Source organism: Rhineura floridana, chromosome 14, assembly GCF_030035675.1.
Source record: "Rhineura floridana isolate rRhiFlo1 chromosome 14, rRhiFlo1.hap2, whole genome shotgun sequence".
Classification (NCBI taxonomy): Eukaryota; Metazoa; Chordata; class Lepidosauria; order Squamata; family Rhineuridae; genus Rhineura; species Rhineura floridana.
Window position 1 is genome coordinate 21,825,065 of NC_084493.1, and position 22,093 is coordinate 21,847,157.

At 41.3% G+C, this 22,093-nt stretch overlaps 2 protein-coding genes across 6 annotated transcripts in view; both read left to right on the forward strand.

Annotated features, from left to right (window-relative positions):
• ARIH1 (ariadne RBR E3 ubiquitin protein ligase 1) overlaps window positions 1-13,062 on the forward strand; it is a 61,730-nt gene extending 48,668 nt beyond the window's left edge. Inside the window, exons 7-14 of one of the 2 annotated variants that reach the window (XM_061595991.1) lie at window positions 1,137-1,243; window positions 1,579-1,621; window positions 2,469-2,540; window positions 3,468-3,598; window positions 4,278-4,334; window positions 5,169-5,442; window positions 7,857-7,969; window positions 9,934-13,062. In XM_061595991.1, coding sequence (XP_061451975.1) covers window positions 1,137-1,243; window positions 1,579-1,621; window positions 2,469-2,540; window positions 3,468-3,598; window positions 4,278-4,334; window positions 5,169-5,442; window positions 7,857-7,969; window positions 9,934-10,018 — 882 coding nt within the window. In that variant the 3' untranslated portion in view covers window positions 10,019-13,062. Of the gene's footprint in view, window positions 1-1,136; window positions 1,244-1,578; window positions 1,622-2,468; window positions 2,541-3,467; window positions 3,599-4,277; window positions 4,336-5,168; window positions 5,443-7,856; window positions 7,970-9,933 lie in introns of both variants that reach the window. The other variant, XM_061595993.1, reaches the window with a different exon arrangement.
• Window positions 13,063-17,666: 4,604 nt separating this feature from the next.
• BBS4 (Bardet-Biedl syndrome 4) overlaps window positions 17,667-22,093 on the forward strand; it is an 80,375-nt gene continuing 75,948 nt past the window's right edge. For 3 of the 4 annotated variants that reach the window (XM_061594910.1, XM_061594914.1, XM_061594912.1), the window contains exon 1: window positions 17,667-17,907. In XM_061594910.1, the coding sequence (XP_061450894.1) occupies window positions 17,884-17,907 (24 nt within the window). In that variant the 5' untranslated portion in view covers window positions 17,667-17,883. Of the gene's footprint in view, window positions 17,908-21,071; window positions 21,161-22,093 lie in introns of those variants that run through there. The other variant, XM_061594913.1, reaches the window with a different exon arrangement.

Here is a 22,093-nt window from a genome sequence, read left to right on the forward strand (position 1 = left end):
GCCAGGGCCCAGTGGTGGATCCTGATCAGACAACATATGGGAGCAGGTGATATATTTTATCTTACTATATTTAACAAAACTTATATACTGCTTGATTGTAGAAAACCTCTTAAGTGGTTTACAAAAAAACATTAAATAATTGTCAATAAAAATGGTTAAAAACAAATCAAAAACACCCTTAAAACAATTAAACAATTATTCATTTAAAACATTTATATTCTACTTAATCATTTGTATTTCTAAGAGGGGTACATAATGACTATATGAATATCACAGTTCTCTGGTCCCCTGAACATTAACCACCCAACCCCCAAAATGAGCCATTTCTAAAACTACTATGCCAAGCTGCCTGTTCATTTATTTTTGAGCTTATATTAAGGATATGTCTTGGTTTAAAGCTAGCCAAAGGGAGGGAAAAAAATCTTAAGATGGATGTCCCTTAGAATATTGCAGCTAGGAGTATCTTATTTGCCTTATTTATTGGCATGGATTTGGTTAGAGGTTGCATTTGTAGTCTTGGTGGCATTTGGGAATGTTAGTGGGGGGACTAAATGGATTGGCTGGAGTTGGTTCTATTTGGAAGGTCTGCCTGAATAATCCTGGGGCTCCCTTCTAACTTTATAAATGATTCTGTGAAATCGGCTTGGACCACATTCACACCATATATTCATTCCACTATTATTCTACTTTAAAACTGTCATGCCTTCCCTCAAAGAATCCTGGGAAGTGAAATATGTGAAAGATGCTGAGAATTGTTAGACACCCTATTTGCCTCAGAGATCTACAGTTCCCAGAGTTCCCTGGGAAGAGGGACTGACTATTAGATCACCCGGGACATTGTATCTCTGTGAGGAGAATAAGGGGTCTCCTAACAACTCTTGGCACCCTTCACAAATTACCCTTTCCAGGATTCTTTGGGAGAAGCCATAGCAGTTTAAAGTGGAATAAACATATAGTGCGAATTTGCCAAGGTCTGTACCAAAATGGGAATGGTGGAATTTCTCTGTGAAGGTGAAGTGAAGCTCTGGATAAAAGGAGACTTCTGGGAAAATGGAAAGAAAAGGTCGTACTGTAACTTGATGTCTTTGTTAGGATATTTCTTCATGTCAGGATCTGGTACCTTTTTATCTTTGCAGTGCAATCGGCTGTTAAAATGGTGTCCTGCTCCAGATTGCCACCATGTTGTTAAAGTACAGTATCCTGATGCTAAGCCTGTTCGCTGTAAATGTGGCCGTCAGTTTTGGTAAGCAAGCATTTCTTGTGTTGGATTTTAATGATTCTGGGCTACTTAAGCTAAACAGCACCAGCTTGTCTTGAAATGACAAATTGCCTTGGTATGCATACCCATGCCTATGACCAGTAAGTTGAACACTGTCCATTCAAGGTTTGATAAACCTTGTGCTGCCTGCCTGGGATTGCAAAAGTGGGCCCTGTCAAGCACCTGTTAATCCCCAGTACATTGCTAGAAGATTGTTCGGCTTGGTGGGTAACAATTATAATTGTTTAAATTAGAGTAAACATCCAAAGTGTTGCTTAACTGTTGACCCTGTGATATACATAAACTTTTTATTTTTACAGCTTTAACTGTGGTGAAAACTGGCATGATCCTGTTAAGTGCAAGGTGAGCACTATCTAAAATGTGTAGGGCAGAGGGATGGCAAAGTAATATAGCCTTATTTATTTATTTGATTTATATCCCACCCTTCCTCCCAGTAGCCTTACTGGTTAAATATCACAGTGGTGGTGTGGTAGAAGACCTTGATGATAGTTGGCAAGCTTGCCATTGGGAGAGTCTCAAACCAAGGACATCTTTCCCATGGTTGTCTTTTGAATATGGGTAGCAGAAGTATGAATGAATAACTAAAGTAAATGTTGACCATAACCACAAAATAAACAAACCTTCACTTCGTTCACATATTTATTTCCACCTGGAAGGTGTTTGGTACAACACATTTAAAACACATGCAGCGTTGACTGCATAGCACAGAATGATTAGAAATTATCTTCTGAACCATTTTCTCCTGGATTTTTTATTATTATTTATTGTATTTATATCCCACCTTTTCTCCAAGGAGCTCAAAGTGGCGTACAGACATGGTTCATTTAATCCCCACAACAACCTTGTGAGGTTGGTTAGGCTGAGAGGCAGTAACTGGCCCAAGATCACCCAATGAGCTTCATGGCTGCATGGGAATTCGAACCCTGGTCTCCCAGGTCCTAGTCCGACACTAACTACTACACCATACTGGCTGGGTCGGTATTCAGATCACTAATAAACCTAGAGGAAACTATTTTATGATAGTTTTGGCACCGTTCTATTATATCTTGACATGTTAGATCTGAATGGTCAGGGCTTGTCTCATAGGATAGGATGTGTATTGTTTTAAGGAGCGTGTGAATCATCAGATGTATGTTTCTAGGTGACCTTTTACACCATCAGAACAATTCTTTTCTTCCTCTCCTAACAGTGGTTAAAGAAGTGGATTAAGAAGTGTGATGATGACAGTGAAACTTCTAACTGGATTGCAGCAAACACAAAGGTTTGGTAGCATCAAGTTTCTCTTAAAAATCACAGCTGTTAACCCTTGTAGAGCCATTTTTCTCTTGCAGAGACATAATTGTCGAATCCTAAACTTACACTGTAGGTAGCAAGGGGCAAATCCTCCATGTAAGCAATGGGGCTGCATTTTCTTTTCCCCGGAGGTTCCTGGAGGCCAGTCATTGGCCTTGGGCACTACTGTGAAATGAGGCTTTTACACCTAAATTGAAGGGAGCTAAATTGGCAAATACTTCAGTACAGTATAGGTTGAAGAGTACTTACATAGATGCTGCTTGCTGAGTATAGGAACACAGGAAGCTGTTTTATACCAAATCTGCCTTGCTCAGTATTACTACACTGACTGGCAGTGGCTCCCCAGGGTTTCAGACATTGGTCTTTCTCAGCCTTACATGGAGATATAAGATGTTAAACCTCTGGCCTTTTACATACAAAGCATGTGGTCTACCACGGCATAATGGCCATCCCCCTTAGTATGTTCATTCAATGTATGTGGAAACTAAAGATTTGAACACCTGGTCTTAGTAGACTTAAATCAGTGTATCTAGAATTCCTTTCATATTAAGGACCAAAGCTGAGCATACACATATATGTGAATGTCCTACTTCCAAACTGTACTACTTGCAGATTGCTTCCTACGAAAGCTGTTCCATGAGCTGGAAGAAGGGAAACTTCTCCTGGCATTGATTGTATCGCTATAGTTATATTGCTATGTTGCTATATGACAGCCTTGTCACTAGACTGCTATGGCAGCAGTGGGAAGCCAGCTTGGTATGTAACCAGAAGAGCTACTCTAAATTCTTTATACCATCACAAGACACTATCTGCATTCTTCCCCATCCCCCTTTTTTAAGTTGGAAGACACCTACCTGCTTTTATTTCCTTTCATCACTCTTCATACCCTTCGCAGGAATGCCCCAAATGCCATGTGACTATAGAAAAAGATGGAGGCTGCAATCACATGGTCTGTCGGAACCAGAATTGTAAAGCAGAGTTTTGCTGGGTGTGTCTTGGCCCTTGGGAACCGCATGGGTCTGCCTGGTAGGTTTAAATGGATGCCTCCGAAGCTTTCTTTACAAGCCTTAATTGTAGTGCCATGTTTTGTTTCTGTACTCTGCAAAAATATCTTCTGTGGGAGAAAGGCTCAGAAGTAGTAGCTGATGCCTTTGCCTATACTACTTAGAGTGAGAAACATCTGTGCTGTTCTTTGGTGAGCTTCTGGGCAAGTACAGGAAAGCCCCGCATTAATGTACGCAATGGATCCAGAGTGAGTACATAAACCGAAAATGTATTTAAAGTGAAGCACTACCTTTTTTCACTTGCGCCGCCACTGTGCCACCTCTCCTTCATGCGGAGCCTCAAAGCCACGTGCTGAAGCCTCTGCTGCTGCGCTGCGGCGCCTCCCAGCTGATCGCGATTGCACCTCCCAGCTGATTCGCGGTCACGCGATCGTGTCTCTTTCCACCACCCCCGCACCGAAAGAACAGGCCACAACCAAAGCGAGCGTACGTAAATGGGAATGGTGCTACTGTAAGCAAGTCCATACTTGCGAGTGTCCTTAAAGTGAAGGTTCGTATAGCAGGGTATTCCTATATATGCCCTGGAAGCTGCCAAATGTTTTGGAGGGGCTTATGTTTACAATGATGTACTGCTGAAAGAATACTCAGAGTAATAAACAGAAGCTCTGGAAATCCACATGTTCATCAAAATCTCTTTTCAGGTACAACTGTAATCGCTATAATGAGGATGATGCAAAGGCAGCAAGAGATGCCCAAGAGGTGAGTCCATAACTCTTGGTGACCAAGAAGATCAGTTTCAGTAAGATGCTTTGTTTGCATTTCATGTTGAGCACTGCTAGCTTTCAGGTTGTATTCCATAAAGCTGTAAGGTCAGCCTCTTGTGTCAAAGCCTATTTTGTCATTGCTTCCTGGTGTTGGAATCGTGGCCAAGTTGTAAAACTATCCAACCTGAGCATTGGAAGCATGAATTGGAATACCCATCCCCATTCGACTCCCATCCCCATTCCTTTAGCAGCATCATATCAGCCAAGCCCTTCTTGACAGTCACCTGTCCCTGAGAGATGCGTTTCCACAAGATGAATTTCCCATATGGATATCTTTTCTGTCTAGGCAATTGATTTTTACCATGTTGTGTGATGGCTGCACATTGTGTTGCCACAGAACCCACTGCTAAGCAGACCTTTCTGCTACATGTGTACGTGTAAAAATAAACATGTTCAGTCATCACATGACAAGGTATATGCAGTTTACCTTTGTTACGTAAACATGGCAAGTGGAGAATTGCAATAAAATGGAGGTGTATCAAGTCTGTTCAGGAGCCTTGTACTGCTGTTTGAGGCTTGTGAAGGACATTTGATTTTTTTCCTCACCTGCTTGAAACCTTCCCTTCTGTGTTACATAATGCTAACAGGGTCAGATTTGATGCAAAAGGCAGTAACCTGTTCCTATATCTAAGAGTGTTGTGGGACTTACTGAAATAATCTAAGAAATTTGTTATGCTTTGGCTCCGCCTGCCTTGTGATCTCTCCTTTATAGTATGACTCAGTCTGTTATTACTCTGTTTTAACTATTGATTTTCTTTTTGCCTAATGGGAATTAACACAGCGATCCAGAGCAGCCCTGCAGAGGTACCTCTTCTACTGCAACCGTTACATGAACCATATGCAGAGCCTGCGCTTTGAGCACAAACTCTATGCCCAAGTCAAGCAGAAGATGGAGGAGATGCAGCAGCACAACATGTCGTGGATTGAGGTCCAGTTCCTGAAGAAAGCAGTTGATGTCCTCTGCCAGTGTCGTGCCACACTCATGTACACATACGTCTTTGCCTTCTACCTCAAAAAGAATAATCAGTCCATTATCTTTGAGGTAAGGAGAGTTTACCAGACACCTTGCACCTAACCATTAGGCCCTAACATAGCATAAGAGCCTTGCTGGATCAGATAAAAGGCCTATCTAGTCCAGCATTCTGTTCCCACAGTGGCCAATCAGATGACTACAAGCAGAACATGAGCTCAATAGCCTGTTTCCATTTGTGTTTCTCAGTAACTGGTAATTCAGAGCCTTAGTGTCTCTGATCTTGAAGCCTAGTATATAGCCATCCTGACTATCAGCCATTGATGAGGAGCCCTTCTGTGTATGGGGTCCACTGAATGAATGACAATGCAGCCACAAAACTGAACATTTGGTAGCAACCACTTGATTTCTCCCCCTAGTAGCTTTGTTCTGACAGCCTCCTCTGTGATGGTTCCAGAGTTGTGTAATACTCTTTCCTGAAAGGGCTGTGTATGCTTTTTGTGGTTAAATAAAAATGATTTAATCAAGTGCTCTGGGTTAGTGGCAATATTTGCTTTTTAATATTTATGATTCACCACATACAACCTGTCTGCCAAGACACCCACAAGTGATTTACAATGTAAAACAATGGTTTGTATCTTTACAAACTGGAGATGGGGGTGGGTAGACTTGAGGCTTGTGGGATTGACTCAGCTGCTAATTTTAGCTTTTTAAAACTTGTAACAGTTTTGATTTTTACTGTCTATTTAAATAGACTGTTGCTGTTCTAGTTTGTTACTCAGTGTGCTTTGTTATTTTCTATTTTTATGGTACAGTAGGGCCCCTCTTTACGGCGTTCCGTTTTCCGGCGTTCTGCTGATGCGGCGGCTTTCAATTAGGGGAAATTCCCCGTTTTAAAGCTGATTTTGCGCTTTTGCAGCATTTTTGCATGATGTGACCCATTATAGTCAATGGGTTCCGCTTTACGGCAATTTCCGCTTTACGGTGGGGGCCTGGTCCCTAACCTGCCATATAAGTGGGGCCCTACTGTAGTTTCTTATCTTATTACTTTGTTAGACATGCTGGCAGTATAAACTTAAGTTGAAGGAGTGGGCTTTATTACCAGCCTTGTACCTGGTACTGCTTAGGAATTCTAAGAAATTTAAAAATAGTGCAATTTTGAATGATTCAGTCCACCATCTTGATTCAAAATGGCATCAGAATATATCCAAATGCAGACAGAAGCCCACTGCTTGATCTCTGGAACAATCATGCAAAATTTGGTTACAGTACTTTAAGATGTTTAAATGCATAGCAAACAACTTTCCAAAATATATAGTAGATGCAAATAAATTCGACTTGCCATATTACCAAAAGTGCAATATAGGTATCTTTTGGCGATATTGAAGGAAGTGTAATTCACAATTAAACAAATAAAAGTTGCCACTCATACCTTCAGCTTTCTCACGAAAGCTGTCTTTAATATTTGATTTCTTTTCCTATGACAGCAACACATCAGAACCAGAATAGTCTAAAAAATACTCAGTTGCTTGTGTCCTTCCTGCCTCACCAATTAATTAACCAATTAACCAACTACTGCAGGGTTGGGGAACTTTTCTCAGCCCAAGGGCCACAGTCACTTCTGGGCAGTCTTCTGAGGGTCACATATCTGTGGTGGGTGCAGCCAGAGGCAAAAGTAGTTGGAGTATCTCATAGAAATGTTAAAGTAGGGTACTTTCTACACAGTCACACATTCTTCTCCATCCTCCATCCAGACACGCAAGAGGTATTATCAGAGTACAAGGACACATTTGAGTCAGGTACAAACACTCTCAAGTAGGGTGTAAAGCAAGGCCAGTGAGGCATGTGGCCTGGTGAGAGTTGTGGTAGCCAAATAGAAAGGCCTGCCAGGCCACATTTGGCCTGCGGGCCTGAGGTTCCCCCACCCCTGAACTATACCTTCAGCGGATTGGTAAATTAGTTTTCACCTAGTTCTCAAAATGCAGAAGAATTACCCACCTGGGGCTAAGGTTCACTCACAAAATGTTGTTCACCTGACTTCAGGACAGGAACAGTGACAAGCTCACATGGATAAATGTCCTTAAGAATTGTGATTTTTTAATGGCAGGGAGCATTGGCTGACTATCTGTAGAAATCGGTCATTAGCCATCTGTTCATGATTGCCCAGGATAGCATCTGCTTGGTTTGCAGTCCAAAAATAACCATGAAATCTTATTGTCCACCAGTAGTAGTACAAAAGATGCTGTTATGTTTTCCAGTAAATGTAGTGCATTTTTTTCCTGCCAGCTATTCATAAGACCAAATGAGAGAACCCCCACAAGATTAGAAAGATATTCCAAGGAGAATTTGCTAGTGGAAGGGCTAAATTCCATAAAGAAGCTCTTCGCATTCCTTCTTGCTCCTGCTGACAACATTGTTCATGGGGTGGTTCTCAATCTGAGGAGCTGTCTGTTTGTTAAAAGGGTGTCTTGTGTTTTGCCTCCTAGAATAATCAAGCAGATTTGGAAAATGCTACCGAGGTCCTTTCTGGGTATCTGGAACGAGATATATCTCAAGATTCACTGCAAGACATAAAGCAGAAAGTGCAAGATAAGTACAGGTATATTCCTTGTTTAGAATTATTGTTAATGCCTAAATATCTGAGATTGGACTTTGAAATGAATTAAGACATAAAACAGCTGGCTGATAGGAAACGGTTGAGAGAGATGCTACTGCTTGCTCTGCTCCCAATATAATTTCTGGGGGAGGGAGGCTTATTTACTGTTGGCCCGTAGTCAGGTTTCCTGATCAGCTGCTGCTGCTGAATCAAGCAGCTGGAGACACTAGCAAGTTGCAACACATGGGAAAATCAGATTAGCACTGGCAGTGCAAGAAGTGGCTTCTTGCCTGTTAACATTTTATTCTGATACCTTTTGCATCTTTACCTGGCAAGTGGGTCTTTATTTTTCTGCCAGCTGTTGATCAAAAGGAGGAAACTGAACTCAGGTTGCATGCAAGATGGTTTTCTGTTGCTTTAAAGGGCACGGGTTTGCCTTTGAGTTAAAGGAGAAATCTGTATGTAGGACAATAGGTATGTTTAGTGTCCTTTTCTTAATACCCAAAAGATAGTTATACACTTGCATATTTGTTGGGATAACATCCTTGCAGATGAGGGACTTGGTTAGCTTGCGTCATTCAGAAAGAGTGCTGTTGCAGCCTATGAAATTCCAGGATTATTAACATTGTGCCCCTCCCACTGTTAACAGGTTTCATTTCTTAGGAAGTGGGCCAGAACCTGCTAAAATGTTAATATTTAGCAAGTACAGCTAAATTAGAGTTAGTAAGCATAATGATTATGTGGTAAGAGTAAAATTTTCAGAAATTTTGAAGCCATGGAAAAATGTTTATTTTGGGGAAAATATTCAGTAGTTATTTCCCCCCGCACCCTTTACAGATCCAAAATCACCTTGTTATTTTAGGAATATAAAATGTAATGTATTTCTTGGTTTGGCATTAAATTATCATGTTTGGTATATTAAAATACAGTTTACTCATATATAATAATTACAAATTGATTTCACTTTTAATTTTTTGTTTCTGTTACAAATGGAGCTACAAGTGCTGAACTGTAAAGAACCTAGCATTCCTTTTGGTTTGGTAGTTTATGAAGAGCAGGCAAAAGCAATAAAAACAGAAGAAACCATCAACATTGTAGTAAACCAAAGAACATTATGTATTTTGAAAATTATTAAATCTGCTCCACAGGGTAAAGCAGACATAAAGCACTAATTTCCATAGAAAGAGCTGAGAAAAACCAGGGGTGGTGGAGGAATGAATACTGCAGGAAATTTAATCAGTCTCGTTATCTCTCTAATTATCAATTATAAATTTGTTTGTGTTGATCTGTACTTTCTCCCTCTCCCAGTCCTTTGTGTCCTAGGCAAGAGGAAAAAACAGATCTAGGAAGTCCACAACCAAAGAAGGCACTAAATCCTTCTCTCTTGTGACAATGGCAGTGCCTCCTAGAGGCAAAAATGCATCTTTCTCTTGCATTTGAGATTTGTACTTCCAGTGTACAACTCAGGAGTTGCTTGTCCTCACTGTATAGGGATTGTGATAATCTGATACTGTACATAGTCTTATATAAAGGTTTTACAGTTACATAGTTTTTAGAAAACCTTTGGGGGGAGTAAATATATGGACGCCTTGTCCTAAACACTTTATTAAAATATGTGAACACCTTGTAATCCAATTATTTTTCAGGGGGGGAAAAACAGGAAAAAAGAGAACCCCCCCAAATTAATTGCTTTCGGGCCTTCACATCTTTAGGTCCTACCACTCTGCTATAATACCTAATCTCTCCTTGAGACCCAGCTGAAATTGACCAGATTTTTTTTTTGGGGGGGGGGGTTGTCTGTTCCTATTCTGAACAAGGCAAAGGTACACCTCCTCTGAGCTACTATTGATTCTCACTGTGATTCTCTGTACAAAAACCTTTCCTTGTTGCCTTGAAATGCATTGCATGTGAAATGGCCAGCCTTTGGTGGTATCTTAACAATTACTCTATGCGCCTTCCCCTTGCAGATACTGTGAGAGTCGACGAAGGGTTTTGTTGCAGCACGTGCATGAAGGCTACGAGAAGGACCTGTGGGAATATATTGAGGACTGAGACTGGCCTGCATAAAACGAACTCTGAAACCCTTTTACCATCTAGAGTGCTCATGCAATTAAAGCAAAACACACACAAAAAGGGGCACTACGCCTATTACACCGCTGGTCTGTAGTACCGGAATTCTGTTTTTGTTAATGGAAAAAATTTAAGTAAATTATATTGTAATAAAAAAGGTAGATAAACCATTGTACAACAGTATTCTAGGTGGCCAGTAAGTGTGACAGACGCACTAAGAAAAACAAAACAACCCTCCAACTTTAACTTGTAACGTAGCTTCATTTTCCAAGCTGACTTTTTTTCCTCCTTTCTCCTATGCGTATTACAGATGAGATTTAAAACAGTTTCTTGACACTGCTTTTCATGTCCAACCAGCCATTTTGATGTACTTTGGTATGGGATTCCCCCCCTCCCCCCTTCCCTGTTACCCACACATGCACCAGTTCATGGGTGAATGTTGTTTGGCTTATTGTAAAGAGGATTTTGGGGGGTGGGGAGGGGTGGGGGGGCACACAGCAAGGAAAAAACTTTGTATATGACTTTTAAAAACAAACAAAGAGGACAACACAGTATTTTTCAAAATTGTAAATAGCGCATATGCATGGACAAAGGGCAAGCGTGGCACGTGTTTGCATAATGTTTAATTACAAAAATATTTATTCTTTAAAAATCTTCAAGATGATGTCTATTTGCTGTGCATTTTTCTTTCATTTTGCTTTTTACCCGGGTTTGGGATGGGGGCAGTGTGTGGTGCTGTAACAACTCTCTCTCTCTCTCTCTCTCTCTCTCTCTCTCTCTCTCTCTCTCTCTTGTTGAGAGATTTTGATTTCTTCCTCCTCCTGCAGTTCCTTTGCAACTATTCCATGGTTTGGGTGTGTTCATTGCTGGCAACGGACACCATCCCATTTGCACTTCTGGCTTCTGATGCAAACTGGTTTACCTTGGTGTGTGTTTTCAATGTTTGGAAATGAAAGTGTAGTAATTCCAGCTGCTTTGTCTTTTTGCTCAGAATATCCATCCCTCTTGCCCGTCTAACCCTTTCCGTGCCTGTCTGACATCCATTCTGCATCTGGCTCATACTCATTCATAGGAAGCATTAGGAATTTTTCTCTGTGGATTGAAGTGCTCAAATGGAACATTCCTTGTTGCTTTGTCTTGTCAGTTGTACAACACCAAAAACAAAGATGGAGTTCCTGTGGCTTACATTTTGGGGCTTGGTTGTTGGAAAAAGTGCCTGATAACACTCCATCTGGTTGCAAAGATCTGTAGTCCCTGAAGTCACTGGGTATTTTCCCCCCATGGGAGAGAAGAGCGAGTGAGTTTCAGCTACACAGTCATTTATAGTCCCCTTTTTTGTAATAAAAGCAATGCTAAAGCACTAGTTGAAAGTAGTTTATTAAAGTCTGCTCCTACATAGGAGCTCCTTTTGTGGTATTTTTCCACCGTGGCAGAGTTTACACTTTCAAGCTGAGAAAGGAGAGAAAATGTACATCTGCAAAAGCAGTTTGTGAAGCCAGTTTCTGCTACTTTTTCAAGCAGAGATTGTCACCCAGATCCAAAGATCTGTTCAAGCAGTTCCACATGCACCCAGTGATAGTTTGGTTTGTGTTTCCAGAACAGTAGCCTCCTATGCAACCTGGCAAAGACTTCTGAAAATGAAGGGAATTGCAGCAACTTCTTGAGTGTCGGCTGTTTGAAAGAGCATAAGATTTCACTAGGTCAGCCAGAGGTCTTGAGTTAAGCTAATGCTGCCTAGCTTGTGTATTCAATGACACAATAGGAAATTGAGGTTTGCATCTGTTCACACTTAACTTTTGTGTGGTAGGACTTACTTACTTGCTTGTAGCTCATCTGCAATGTCCAAAAAAGTTGAATCAAACAGATACCTTTTGTGGGGAGAGAGGAGTTTTTCTTTTGGTAAGGTTGCAGTAGAAGAAATGTTGTTACCTTTGGAGAGGCGTGAATGTTTATTCAAAGAATCTCACTCCATTAGACTGAGTGTGGTGCGCCTGTTGCTTGGATACCTCTTCTGAAGCTTTCTGCCATGTCCGTTGCTATGCCTTTGCACACTGCTGCTCAGACTAAACTTCTAGACCAGATTATTTCTTTTCAATGTTCGTTTAGCGTCTTTGCCTAGAACTGGGTTAATCAGAACATGTGGCCATGCTGTGTGGGTGTGCAAATTGGATGAATGTGTTTATGTGTTCATGCCTTCAGCATTTTCCCCAGATTTTTCTCATTTCTAAACACCTTGCTCTTGCCATTTTCGCCCGTCCATTTTTTGTTTAAAAAAAATCCAAAGCTGTATCTTCTTCTCTTGAAGATCACTTAAGTTTGGAAAACATTCTAAAACTCTGTGGGCTTTGGAGTGAGATCAGTTAAGCAGAAGGTCTTATAAAGGCTTTACTCATCAGTCCTAGACAGTTCCTCCTCCTCCATCTATCCTTTAAACAGTCCCTTTTCTTAAAAAAGCAAATACTTGGCAATGAAGATGCTACTCTCAAGCTTTGGTTGGTGCAATATGCTAAAATAATGGTTTGTGTTGACTTTATCATGGGCTAATTGAATGAGGGCCTCTAGCCACACTCAACAGGAGAGCAGAGCATGGTCTGTATTTAGTGCCCACCCTCTTTCTGTTCCACGTAATTCACTGCAGCTGTTTTTATCTTTTGTTTGTTTTTTGTAGTGTATGTATCAGACAGTCTTAATTTTCAAAACCATTTAACCCTGAAATGTTTTAGTACAACTGCTGTATTAAAAATCAGTTATTGCGTGAGACAAGAGCGGTGCTCTTCTGAGAACCTTTCCATATACAGGTGGATTCTATTATCCAGCACTTGGGGGTAAGACAATCGGACTGGGCTGTGACGGAGTGAAGACTCGTAATCTTCTGATTTCCCTCCCCCCCATCTAGAGAGCACCTCATGCTGTGGAAATAACTTCTTAGACTTCATTGTAACTGCTGGACTGTTCCGTGTTAAGGCTAAACAGAGGGAGAGAAAGCGTTCCTAATTCTAATAAACTTTTATTTTGTTATTTCATTAGTTTTTTTGTGTTTGCTTGCAGTAATTTTGTCCTCTGCTTTTAAACTGGAGCAGGCATTCCTTGTTACTGCTTGGTTTTTTTAAAAGAGCTTGCTGCGTTGGATGCTCTTTTGGAAGAAATGAACGCTGAAAACTTCAGTGTAAAATGCTCAAAACTTTTGTCTGACTCAGTAGAGAGTGATAGAGACTTCATAGTGAATGAAGGAGAGTGAGTAGTAGTTTGGACTGCATCTTGATAACACACGTTAGGAAAACAATCCCACCTTGGAATATGGTTAGGTGAACAGCAAGAATTAGCCAGGGAGGAGGAGTTCTTCTAGAACAAGTTGGTGCTTGTATCTGTTGAAAGTGGTGGGATGAAGCCACTGTTTATGTGAGCCTATTTCCACAATGCAAATCTCAACACGTCTCTCCTCCCACAAATGGACATATCAACACTTCACAGCCCTTTTCTCATCTCCGTGCATGGTTATTTTGCTACACCTATATGATTTTTATCCTGCCCCTGCACCAAAATGCTTAGAAAGGCATACATGATCCCCTCCCCGTAGTGTGGCAGTGGGGAACCTGTGGGCCGCCTCCAGATGTTGCTGGACTACAACTCCCCTTGTCCCTGACAATTGGCCATGCTGGCTGGGAGTGTTGGGAGTAGGCCCAATGCCATCTGAAGGGTCATAAGTTCCCCACCTCTGTTGTTATCATTGGTTGGATAAGCTGAATGACAGTGACTGGCTCAAGATTGTCCAGTGAGGTTCATGGCTTGAGCAGGAAACTGTCTTGATCTCCCTAATTAAGTCCACCACCCTAACCGTTATACCACATTAACTATCAAGTCAGGCCTAGCCGTCTACGTGATGCAGTGACTTCCCTAGTGTACTGTGAGCACACCCACCAAGTAACAACAGTAAAAGGGAAAAAGGTATGTTTGAATGTTGTCTTATGTTCCCCTCCCATCAATTGCCTGTAGCAAGCAGAAGTTTTAAAATGGCCTAACAGATCTAGAACCAACATTGTGCAATGAGGCATGCAGGAGTATTAGATACTTTAATGCAGTACTTCTATCTCCGTATACTTTTATTCATTATTTTTATATAGCATCATCTAGGTGCATGGCACTTTACATAGAATTGCTATGGTAGCTTATTTGAAGAGACTTGCAGTAGACACAGGGAAACGAAGGGGGAAATGAAGATGGATAGGCAGAGGAAGGATATGCGATTATTTAAACTCCATGTACTATGGCTTAGTTACAATAAAGTCATAGGGGCTCGAGTAATGAGAAAGTGGCAGTGCCAGAGGGAACAGGAGAAGGGGAGACAGTGAACAGGATTGTATGTATGTATGCAGTAATGTTTTGTACAATGCTCTGAATTATAGCAGAAACATGAAGTCCATGCAACAAGCATATGTGGAGATCATAGTAGTTTATACTGGAAACTTTCTGGAGCTCCACCACAAATTGAACACTTAAAGTGCAATGAAACAGTTTCCACCAATTGAAGAAAGAGACCTAATGAAAAGATGCTTGGCATGATGTTTTGTAATATTATTGGGGGAGGGGAGGGAGAAACTATCTGCTTCTCAAACTGAGGCCTTAGAAGAAGGAAATCCGTATCTGCTTTTTCCAGGGAACTAGCAATTTAAGTGGCAGCGAGTTCAACACAGTTGGGGACTGTTTCCATAGTAAAGGCACCCTTCTGCAATCCATCTTGTTGATCATAAAGGTAGGTAAGGTATAGCTGTTTCCCTTCCAGCTCTATTCAAGAGCCTTTGATCAGTTTTGCTGCACATGCAGTTCTGGAACAGAATTTAGGTGCAATTGTGTTGCACCCAGCCTCTTGCAAATTTTGCTAAACAAAACCTAGTTGTAATTAGTGTGGTTGAAGGGTACTTTCAGGGCAGCAACTGAAAAATATTAAGAACAGTTTTTGCAAAAGGACTACAAGCTTAAGTAGAACTCCAGACGTGGAGCTCAATAAACATCTGTAATTTAGTTTTTTAAAAATGTATTTTATGTAAACTTAGGAAAATCATTCGTTAACCTTTTCATGTACAAAGAATACAAGTGAACAATTGCAGGTCTGTAAAATTATTCTGCCTCAGTCTCATTTTTAAAGTTTCTTGCTTCCTTTCAAATCTGAACACATTTTTCCAACAAATTGTTGCTCCAATTATGTGTGCTTCTCATGTTGTACATTACGGGCACGATCCAACTCACCCAGTTGTTGCAGTATATTCAGGTGAGCAAAGCCCAATTCTCTGATGACTTCACTGCCCCCCATCATTCATAGAACAGCAGCACACACCTTTTAATCAGGTTGTGCCCTCAGTGGCTGATAATACAGCAAACGATCAAACAGTACATGTCAATTGAGTGGGGAAAACTGTGGCCTTCCAGATGATGGGCTACAACTCATGGACTGCCTTGGCGACCCTATGAAGAGGGTTTTCATGTTAAATGGTATTCAGAGGTAGTTTACCATTGCCTCCCTTTGAGGCTGAGAGGCAGTGACTGGCCCAAGGTCACCCAGTGTGCTTCATGGCTATGTGGGGATTCGAACCCTGGTCTCCGAGGTCATAGTCCAACACTCTAACCACTACACACCATTTATCATGTTTAATATCTAGTGTATTTTCACCCTGCTCTTCAGCCAAAAAGGCTTCCAGAGTGGCTTACATACAATCAATACAAGACAGTTCCCTGACCAAAGGCTTACAATCTAAAAAACAACACACAAGAGGAAGGGGGGGGGAAAGCAAACTATTCTTAAATAGTTCTTATAATGACCTGCTGCCATAGAAAATAGTCCAAGGGTAGGAGGTACCTGATGGAGCTGGAGGTGATGGAAAGAATCCTGCTACTGATCTACCGAGGTATGGCTGCTGCCAGGTGATAAGGTAATGTTACCTAAGAGTGATGGGAGTTGGGAGTGTAACAATATCTAAAGGCCCACAAGTTTTTCAGCCCTGTTCTAAAATACCACCTAGATACATGAAGTATGTGGGACAGTGTGAAAAGTCTTACCCCAGCTACATAAATCTGCCCAAAATATTCTTTATGTATAATGCATTTCCATCCCATGCCTATCTGCGTGCACATTTTTTCCCTGTTTGGGGCAAAAATAACTTTTTTGATGCATGCACATTTGAAATTACTTATACCTGCAAGCAGCTCCACTTGGCTAAAATATTTCAGTGCAGTGCACAAGATAATCGCAGCCCAGTTCTATCCATGCTGTCTCCAGTTGAAAAAGTCTGGAGATACCAAGACAATATTTCATGGCATAAACAGTTATGAAGCCAGAGTTCACATGAACAGATGCATGCTGTTGGGGAGTGGTGGGGTGAACAGCTCATTACAAAGTGAAGCCCCAAAAGCCTTGTACTGTAAGAGAGAGGTGTGTGTTTCTGACTAGGCCTAAGGCAGTGGTTCCCAAACTTTTCACTGGGGGGAGGGTGGGCTTGAAAATTGCTGAGAGTCTTGGCAGACCACTTAATGGTTTTTCTGCCTGTTGTAGCCATTGTAATGTGCTGTGCTAATGCTGTGTGAGTTTTACTTACATGTTTATTGCTGCTTTTATTTTCTATATATTTATTGCATTCCATAGAATTCAAACTGTAATACAATAAAATCTAAGAACTAACTAAAACAGCAGTTAAAATACAATTAAAAATCAATATGAATATTTCATGTGATGGATGTGCCATCTCCTGTCTCCACCACAAATTACACCCATGACAGAGACAACCTTAATTAAATATATCCCACCCCTTCTCCTAGAAGGAGCCCAGGGTGACAAGCTAATGAGAATGAATCTCATGGACCACTGGGAACAGCTGGTCTAAGGTAAAGCAGAGTAAGGCAGCAATCCGATACATCTATTCAGAAGTAAGCTCCATTGGGTTCAATGGGGCTTATTCTCAGGTATGTGTATATTGGATTGCAGCCTAAAATGGTAGGATGGCTTAGGCAAGGAATATTTTTGTCACAGCTCCTTCTCAAGACTGTTGTTATCAATACATACTTTTAAATGGCTTTAAGCCCTAATCAAGCCTTTTACATTTCCTCCCTCCCTTTAACAGCCAGCCTGATGGAAAACTCAAAAGCTAGCTACTATACTGTTGACATTTTGGTTGGCCCAATAAAGCCATTGCCGTAGTATTTTTTTTTCTTATGGGCTAAAAAGGTACCTTTGCAATACTGAGATATTTTAAAAGTCTGCATTAATAGAAAGCTAGCAGGGTAAGGAAAATTTTCCTAGCCCTTTCTCCAGTTTTCTATTTGCAAGGAGGTGGCATGTTTTTTATTATTGCTGCTACTTACAAATATTATAATAATACACCATAACCCAACATTAAAACCAAACAACACATACACAAACTAAAAGCTTAGGAGAGTGTTTAAAATAAATAGGAGAATGATTCTCCCGTTCCCCGCGCTCTGACATGGTTCAGTCCATTCTGTCACTGCTTGTGTCGACGATGCCGCACTAGGCGAGCTCAATTTGTCGAAAGGGGGGGGAGAACTGGAGAAGGTCCTTAACGGAAGTTGAGGGTATAAAGGAGGAGCTTATACTTCGCTTTGCGTCACGGCCGAATATTCCCCTATCCCGGCGGCCCTTGGGGCGGCTGTGTCCTCTCTTCCCTTCCGTCGCCCGAGTAAAGTCTCATAAGCGCAAGGGGAGGAGGGGAAGGGCTAGAGGAGCAGGAGAGCCATGGTCACTGTAGCAACGATATCCGGGTTCCTGGCACAGCTCAGTGAAACCTTCCGTGTTCGTTGGTAACCTTGGCAACAGATAACTAGCTGGAAGCGGCGGAGCCATGGCGGAGGTGGCAGCCAGACCGGTGAGCGGGAGCCCCTATTTCCCCCATCCCCTGGAAGGCAGCCAGCATCCACCCCCCAGAGTCCGCGAGGCCTAATTACTCCTCGCCCCCATTCAAGGTGCTAAATAGCCTGGCTTGATCCCTGGAAATCAAGAGGCCGAACAAGACCCGGTGTTGTTTCTCATTCAGCCCCCCTCCCACATGCACCGACTGGGTTGTAGGCACTGCTAGTCCTACTCAGAGTCGGCCGATTGAAATTAATAGATATGGCTGACTTGGGTGCATTAATTTTAGTGGGTCTACTCTAAGTAGAAGTTAGTTGGATAGAATCCACTGTATCTGCTGGGTGTAGATTGGGTTGGGAGGTTCCTTAGCATCCTTCTTTGAGGGTCTCCTTGATTCCTTCTCTCGTTTCTCTCCCACACCCCAAAATTCTATAATGCTTATATCAGTACTGTAGTTCCCAAACTATTTTTCCCACGGACCACTTGAAAATCGTTGAGGGTCTTGGTGGACCACTTAAATCATTTTTTGCCTGTTGTACCAATTATAATAGGCTATTTTAGATGCTGTATGTTTTTTATAATATTTTTATTGCTTTGTCTTATATTGCAATGTGTATTGTATTACAATTTGAATTGCATGGAATGAAAATTGCAATACAGTAAAATATAACATAAAAAAGCTCTAGAAATAGAATTAAAAATGAACATGAACATTTAGTGTGGACATGGTGCGGACCACTGGTGGTCCAGGGTCCGTTGTTTGTGAACCCCTGGTTTATATAACACTGTCAGTGGCACTTTAGTGCAGGGATAGGCAAGCTTTGAGCATCCTCAATCTACTTCGTATTTTCACTTGGAACTTCAAGATCACCAGCTGGGGTCATGTACAAAATAGTCTGTGGGTGTGATGGTGGGGAGACCATTGTACTTTGAATTAATTTATTATTTATTTAAGACATTTATATGGCTTCTCTCAGCTGGACCTCATAAAGCGATGTACTTTTATATTTATAAAAAATATTCAAGAGCAGAGTGTCTTTTTTGTTTCAGTACACGGGCCTCTCACACAAAACCCCTCTCCTGGATTTCTTTTTATTAGCCTAATTTAGGGTGGAATGTGAACAACGCCATGCTTTTTTGCTGCCTCAGGTGAAGGATAAGTAGTGCCCTCTCCCCTAATTCAATGTTCAAAAACACTTTGGACTAATAGTTGAATTTGCTTCAACAATGGTGATGGGACAGTGTCTTACGTTTCTGCAAGACATCAAAAATTATATCCAGTGCCTGATCTTGTGGAATACTTGCATATAAAGATATGACATCCATGGTGACCAGGATGTCTTCAGGCTTAATCTTGATTGGGCCTATTTTCTGTAGAAAATGAGTGGAATCCCACACATATGATCCCATGGAGGGAATAAAATGTTTTAAAAAATAGTCAACGAACTGGGACAATGGTTCCAGGATGGAGTCATTGCCTGAAACTATGGGACGACCAGGGGGAGGACTGACACCCTTGTGAATCTTTGGCAGCACATAAAATAAGGGGACCCTGGGGTTTTTCTTGGCCAAAAATTCGAACTCAGAAGTGCTGATCCACCCCATGATACGGCCCTCCTCCAGAATGTCTTTGATGTGTGCACTTATTTCTTTAGTAGGGTCAAATGCAATTGGTGCATACGAGATCTGATCCTGTAATTGACGAAGGACCTCAGCTTCATAGTCCTTACAATTTTGAATTACAATTGCACCCCCCTTGTCTGCTTCCTTGATAACTATGTCGGTGTTTTTTGACAAATTTTGCAACACATCCATTTCTATTTTGGTCATATTGCACCATGGTGTATGTTCAGTTGCTTCCAGAGTCTCAAGTTGTTGCAGAATTTGTCGTTCATATATCTGGATGGCTGGGTCTGTTGGTCCAGGTGGCATGAATGTGGAGGGAGTTCTAAATCTCGATTGTGCATCCTGGTATATGGTACCTTGTTTTTGGAAATAGTGTGTCAATTTTATGTTTTGAAAAAATCAATAGATCAAAGCGTGTCTGTACTAGATCCTGTTTTGGTGTGGGAACAAATGACAAACCTTTTTCCAGAACTCTGATTTCTATTTCTAATAATTCTTTGTCCGATAATTTGACAAGTATGGTTTCCTTCTCCTTAGCTGTCTGGGAGAATGTTCTTCCAAGTATCTTTTTTGGCCCCTTCGTTGTGTATCTGTACTTTCTGGTCTCCTGGGGGGATCCTGAAAAGAATGATGCCGTACCGAGCTGGTAGAGATATCACTATTTTCTCCCATTGACTACTCCTAATCTGAGAATGAGTCATGTTGCCGTGCGAAAGTGACTCTCTTTTTGGACCTCTGTAGCCACAAATACACACAATCATTGTCATAGTCCTCTTTGTCCCTGTTGAATTTCTTATGTTTGAAATCCTTGAGTTCTTCATGAAACTTTTTGAGATCCTTTTGAGTCGTTGCCAGGCCTGACAACACGGCCTATGGTAGCATTCAAAAGAACAAGAAATCTCAAGGACTGGTTGATTCATACAGACTATGTAAGGGACGGTGATAACAAGCGTTGATCAATGATTTTCCACACATCCAATCCAACAGGACACCATCCATGTGGCCACTGTTCATACTGCAAATTCACTCAAAATAATTTTTTTTTTTGTCAATCCCAACACTGGAAAGCACATTCAAATCCAGGAATTCTTTACCTGCAACTCTGCAGGAGTTATTTACCTCATTTCCTGCCCCTGCAATCAGATGTATGTTGGGAACACATCGAGACCATTAAAATTTAGGATTGGGGAACATCTTTGCAGTTTACGACATCGAAGAATGGGTGCTCCATTGGTTAGACATTTTGTTGAGAAACAACACAAGGCAAATGATATAACATTTTGGGCCATTGAAAGAGTTGTGGGCAATGATAGACTACTCAGCAGGAGAGAACTATTCTGGATTATCTCCTTGAAAAGTCTTGGACCTCTGGGGTTGAATGAGGATTTGGATTTCTCTGAGTTCAAATAAAATCAAAAACAAGGGTCCTGTATGAAACTTGGCTGACTTTCTGTAACCACTGAACATGTTAGTCAGTCACTGTAAGTACCAGCTGGATCCGTCAAGTTTGTCGATGCAGTGATTGTGCAGCTGGGCTGATTTATACACTCATGGACACCAGCAGCATTTGAGTTTGGTTGTGTTTAGTGTGGAGCTGGACAAAGAATTTGAATTGCCTGGATAAAGAAAACAGATCTCTACTGGTCAGTATAGGGCATTGTCTTTGTGTTTTCATGGGGAGGGTGAGAGAGTTTTATGTTGTAGCTGGCTAGCACAAGAATTTGTTTCGTTTTGTTGGCGCTACACAGTACAGTTTCACAAGGTGTCAGTTTAATGTTAATGTTTAAGGATACAACATAATGACAATATTTTAAAATGTATGCAAAGTGAGTCATATGGAATGTGGTCTTTAGAAGTGTTTTGTTAATGTACAAGACCATGTGTTGTCTTCATGACAATGACTTTAGTTTGTTTTTATGTTTTTAGTTCCTGAAGAAGGAAAAATTCCGAAACGTGTTGAGCATACAATAAATCATCTCAGCACCAGAGCCTGACTTAGAAGATGACAGTTATTCCTCCAGTTATGTAGGCACTGTTCAGAGATTAAAAAGCAAGATAAACTCTGCCTGCAGGCTGACAATCCCATATTAGATGCTATGCAAAAAAGAAATGAGGGGCGGGCTGAGACAGGAAAACAAACAAATCTAGGCACTAATTCTTAAAGTGACGCAAATGTTTAAAGATGTCTCTTTAATCTGATAGAACAAGCTTGCTCCTTTGAAGCTAATTCTTTAAGGATAGCCATGCTAGTCTGTTACAGCAAAACACCACCACCACCACCCAAGTCCAGTGACATCTTTAAGTCTAACACATTTATGTGTGTAATGGGCGGCCCACTTTATGAGCTCTCTATGTGATTTTTATCCCACCATTTCCCAAGAACCCAGGAGCAGTGTATGTGGTCTCCCTGCCCTCTATCATTGTAACAACCCTTTGTAGTAAGTTAGCTTGAGAGACAGCGACTGACCTAAGATTACCGACTAAGCTTTGTGGCTGGGTGGGGGTTTGAACTCTAAGCACAATGCTAGCTACTACACAACACTGGTTATTAGTATTTATAAAGTCCTTTCAAGTGT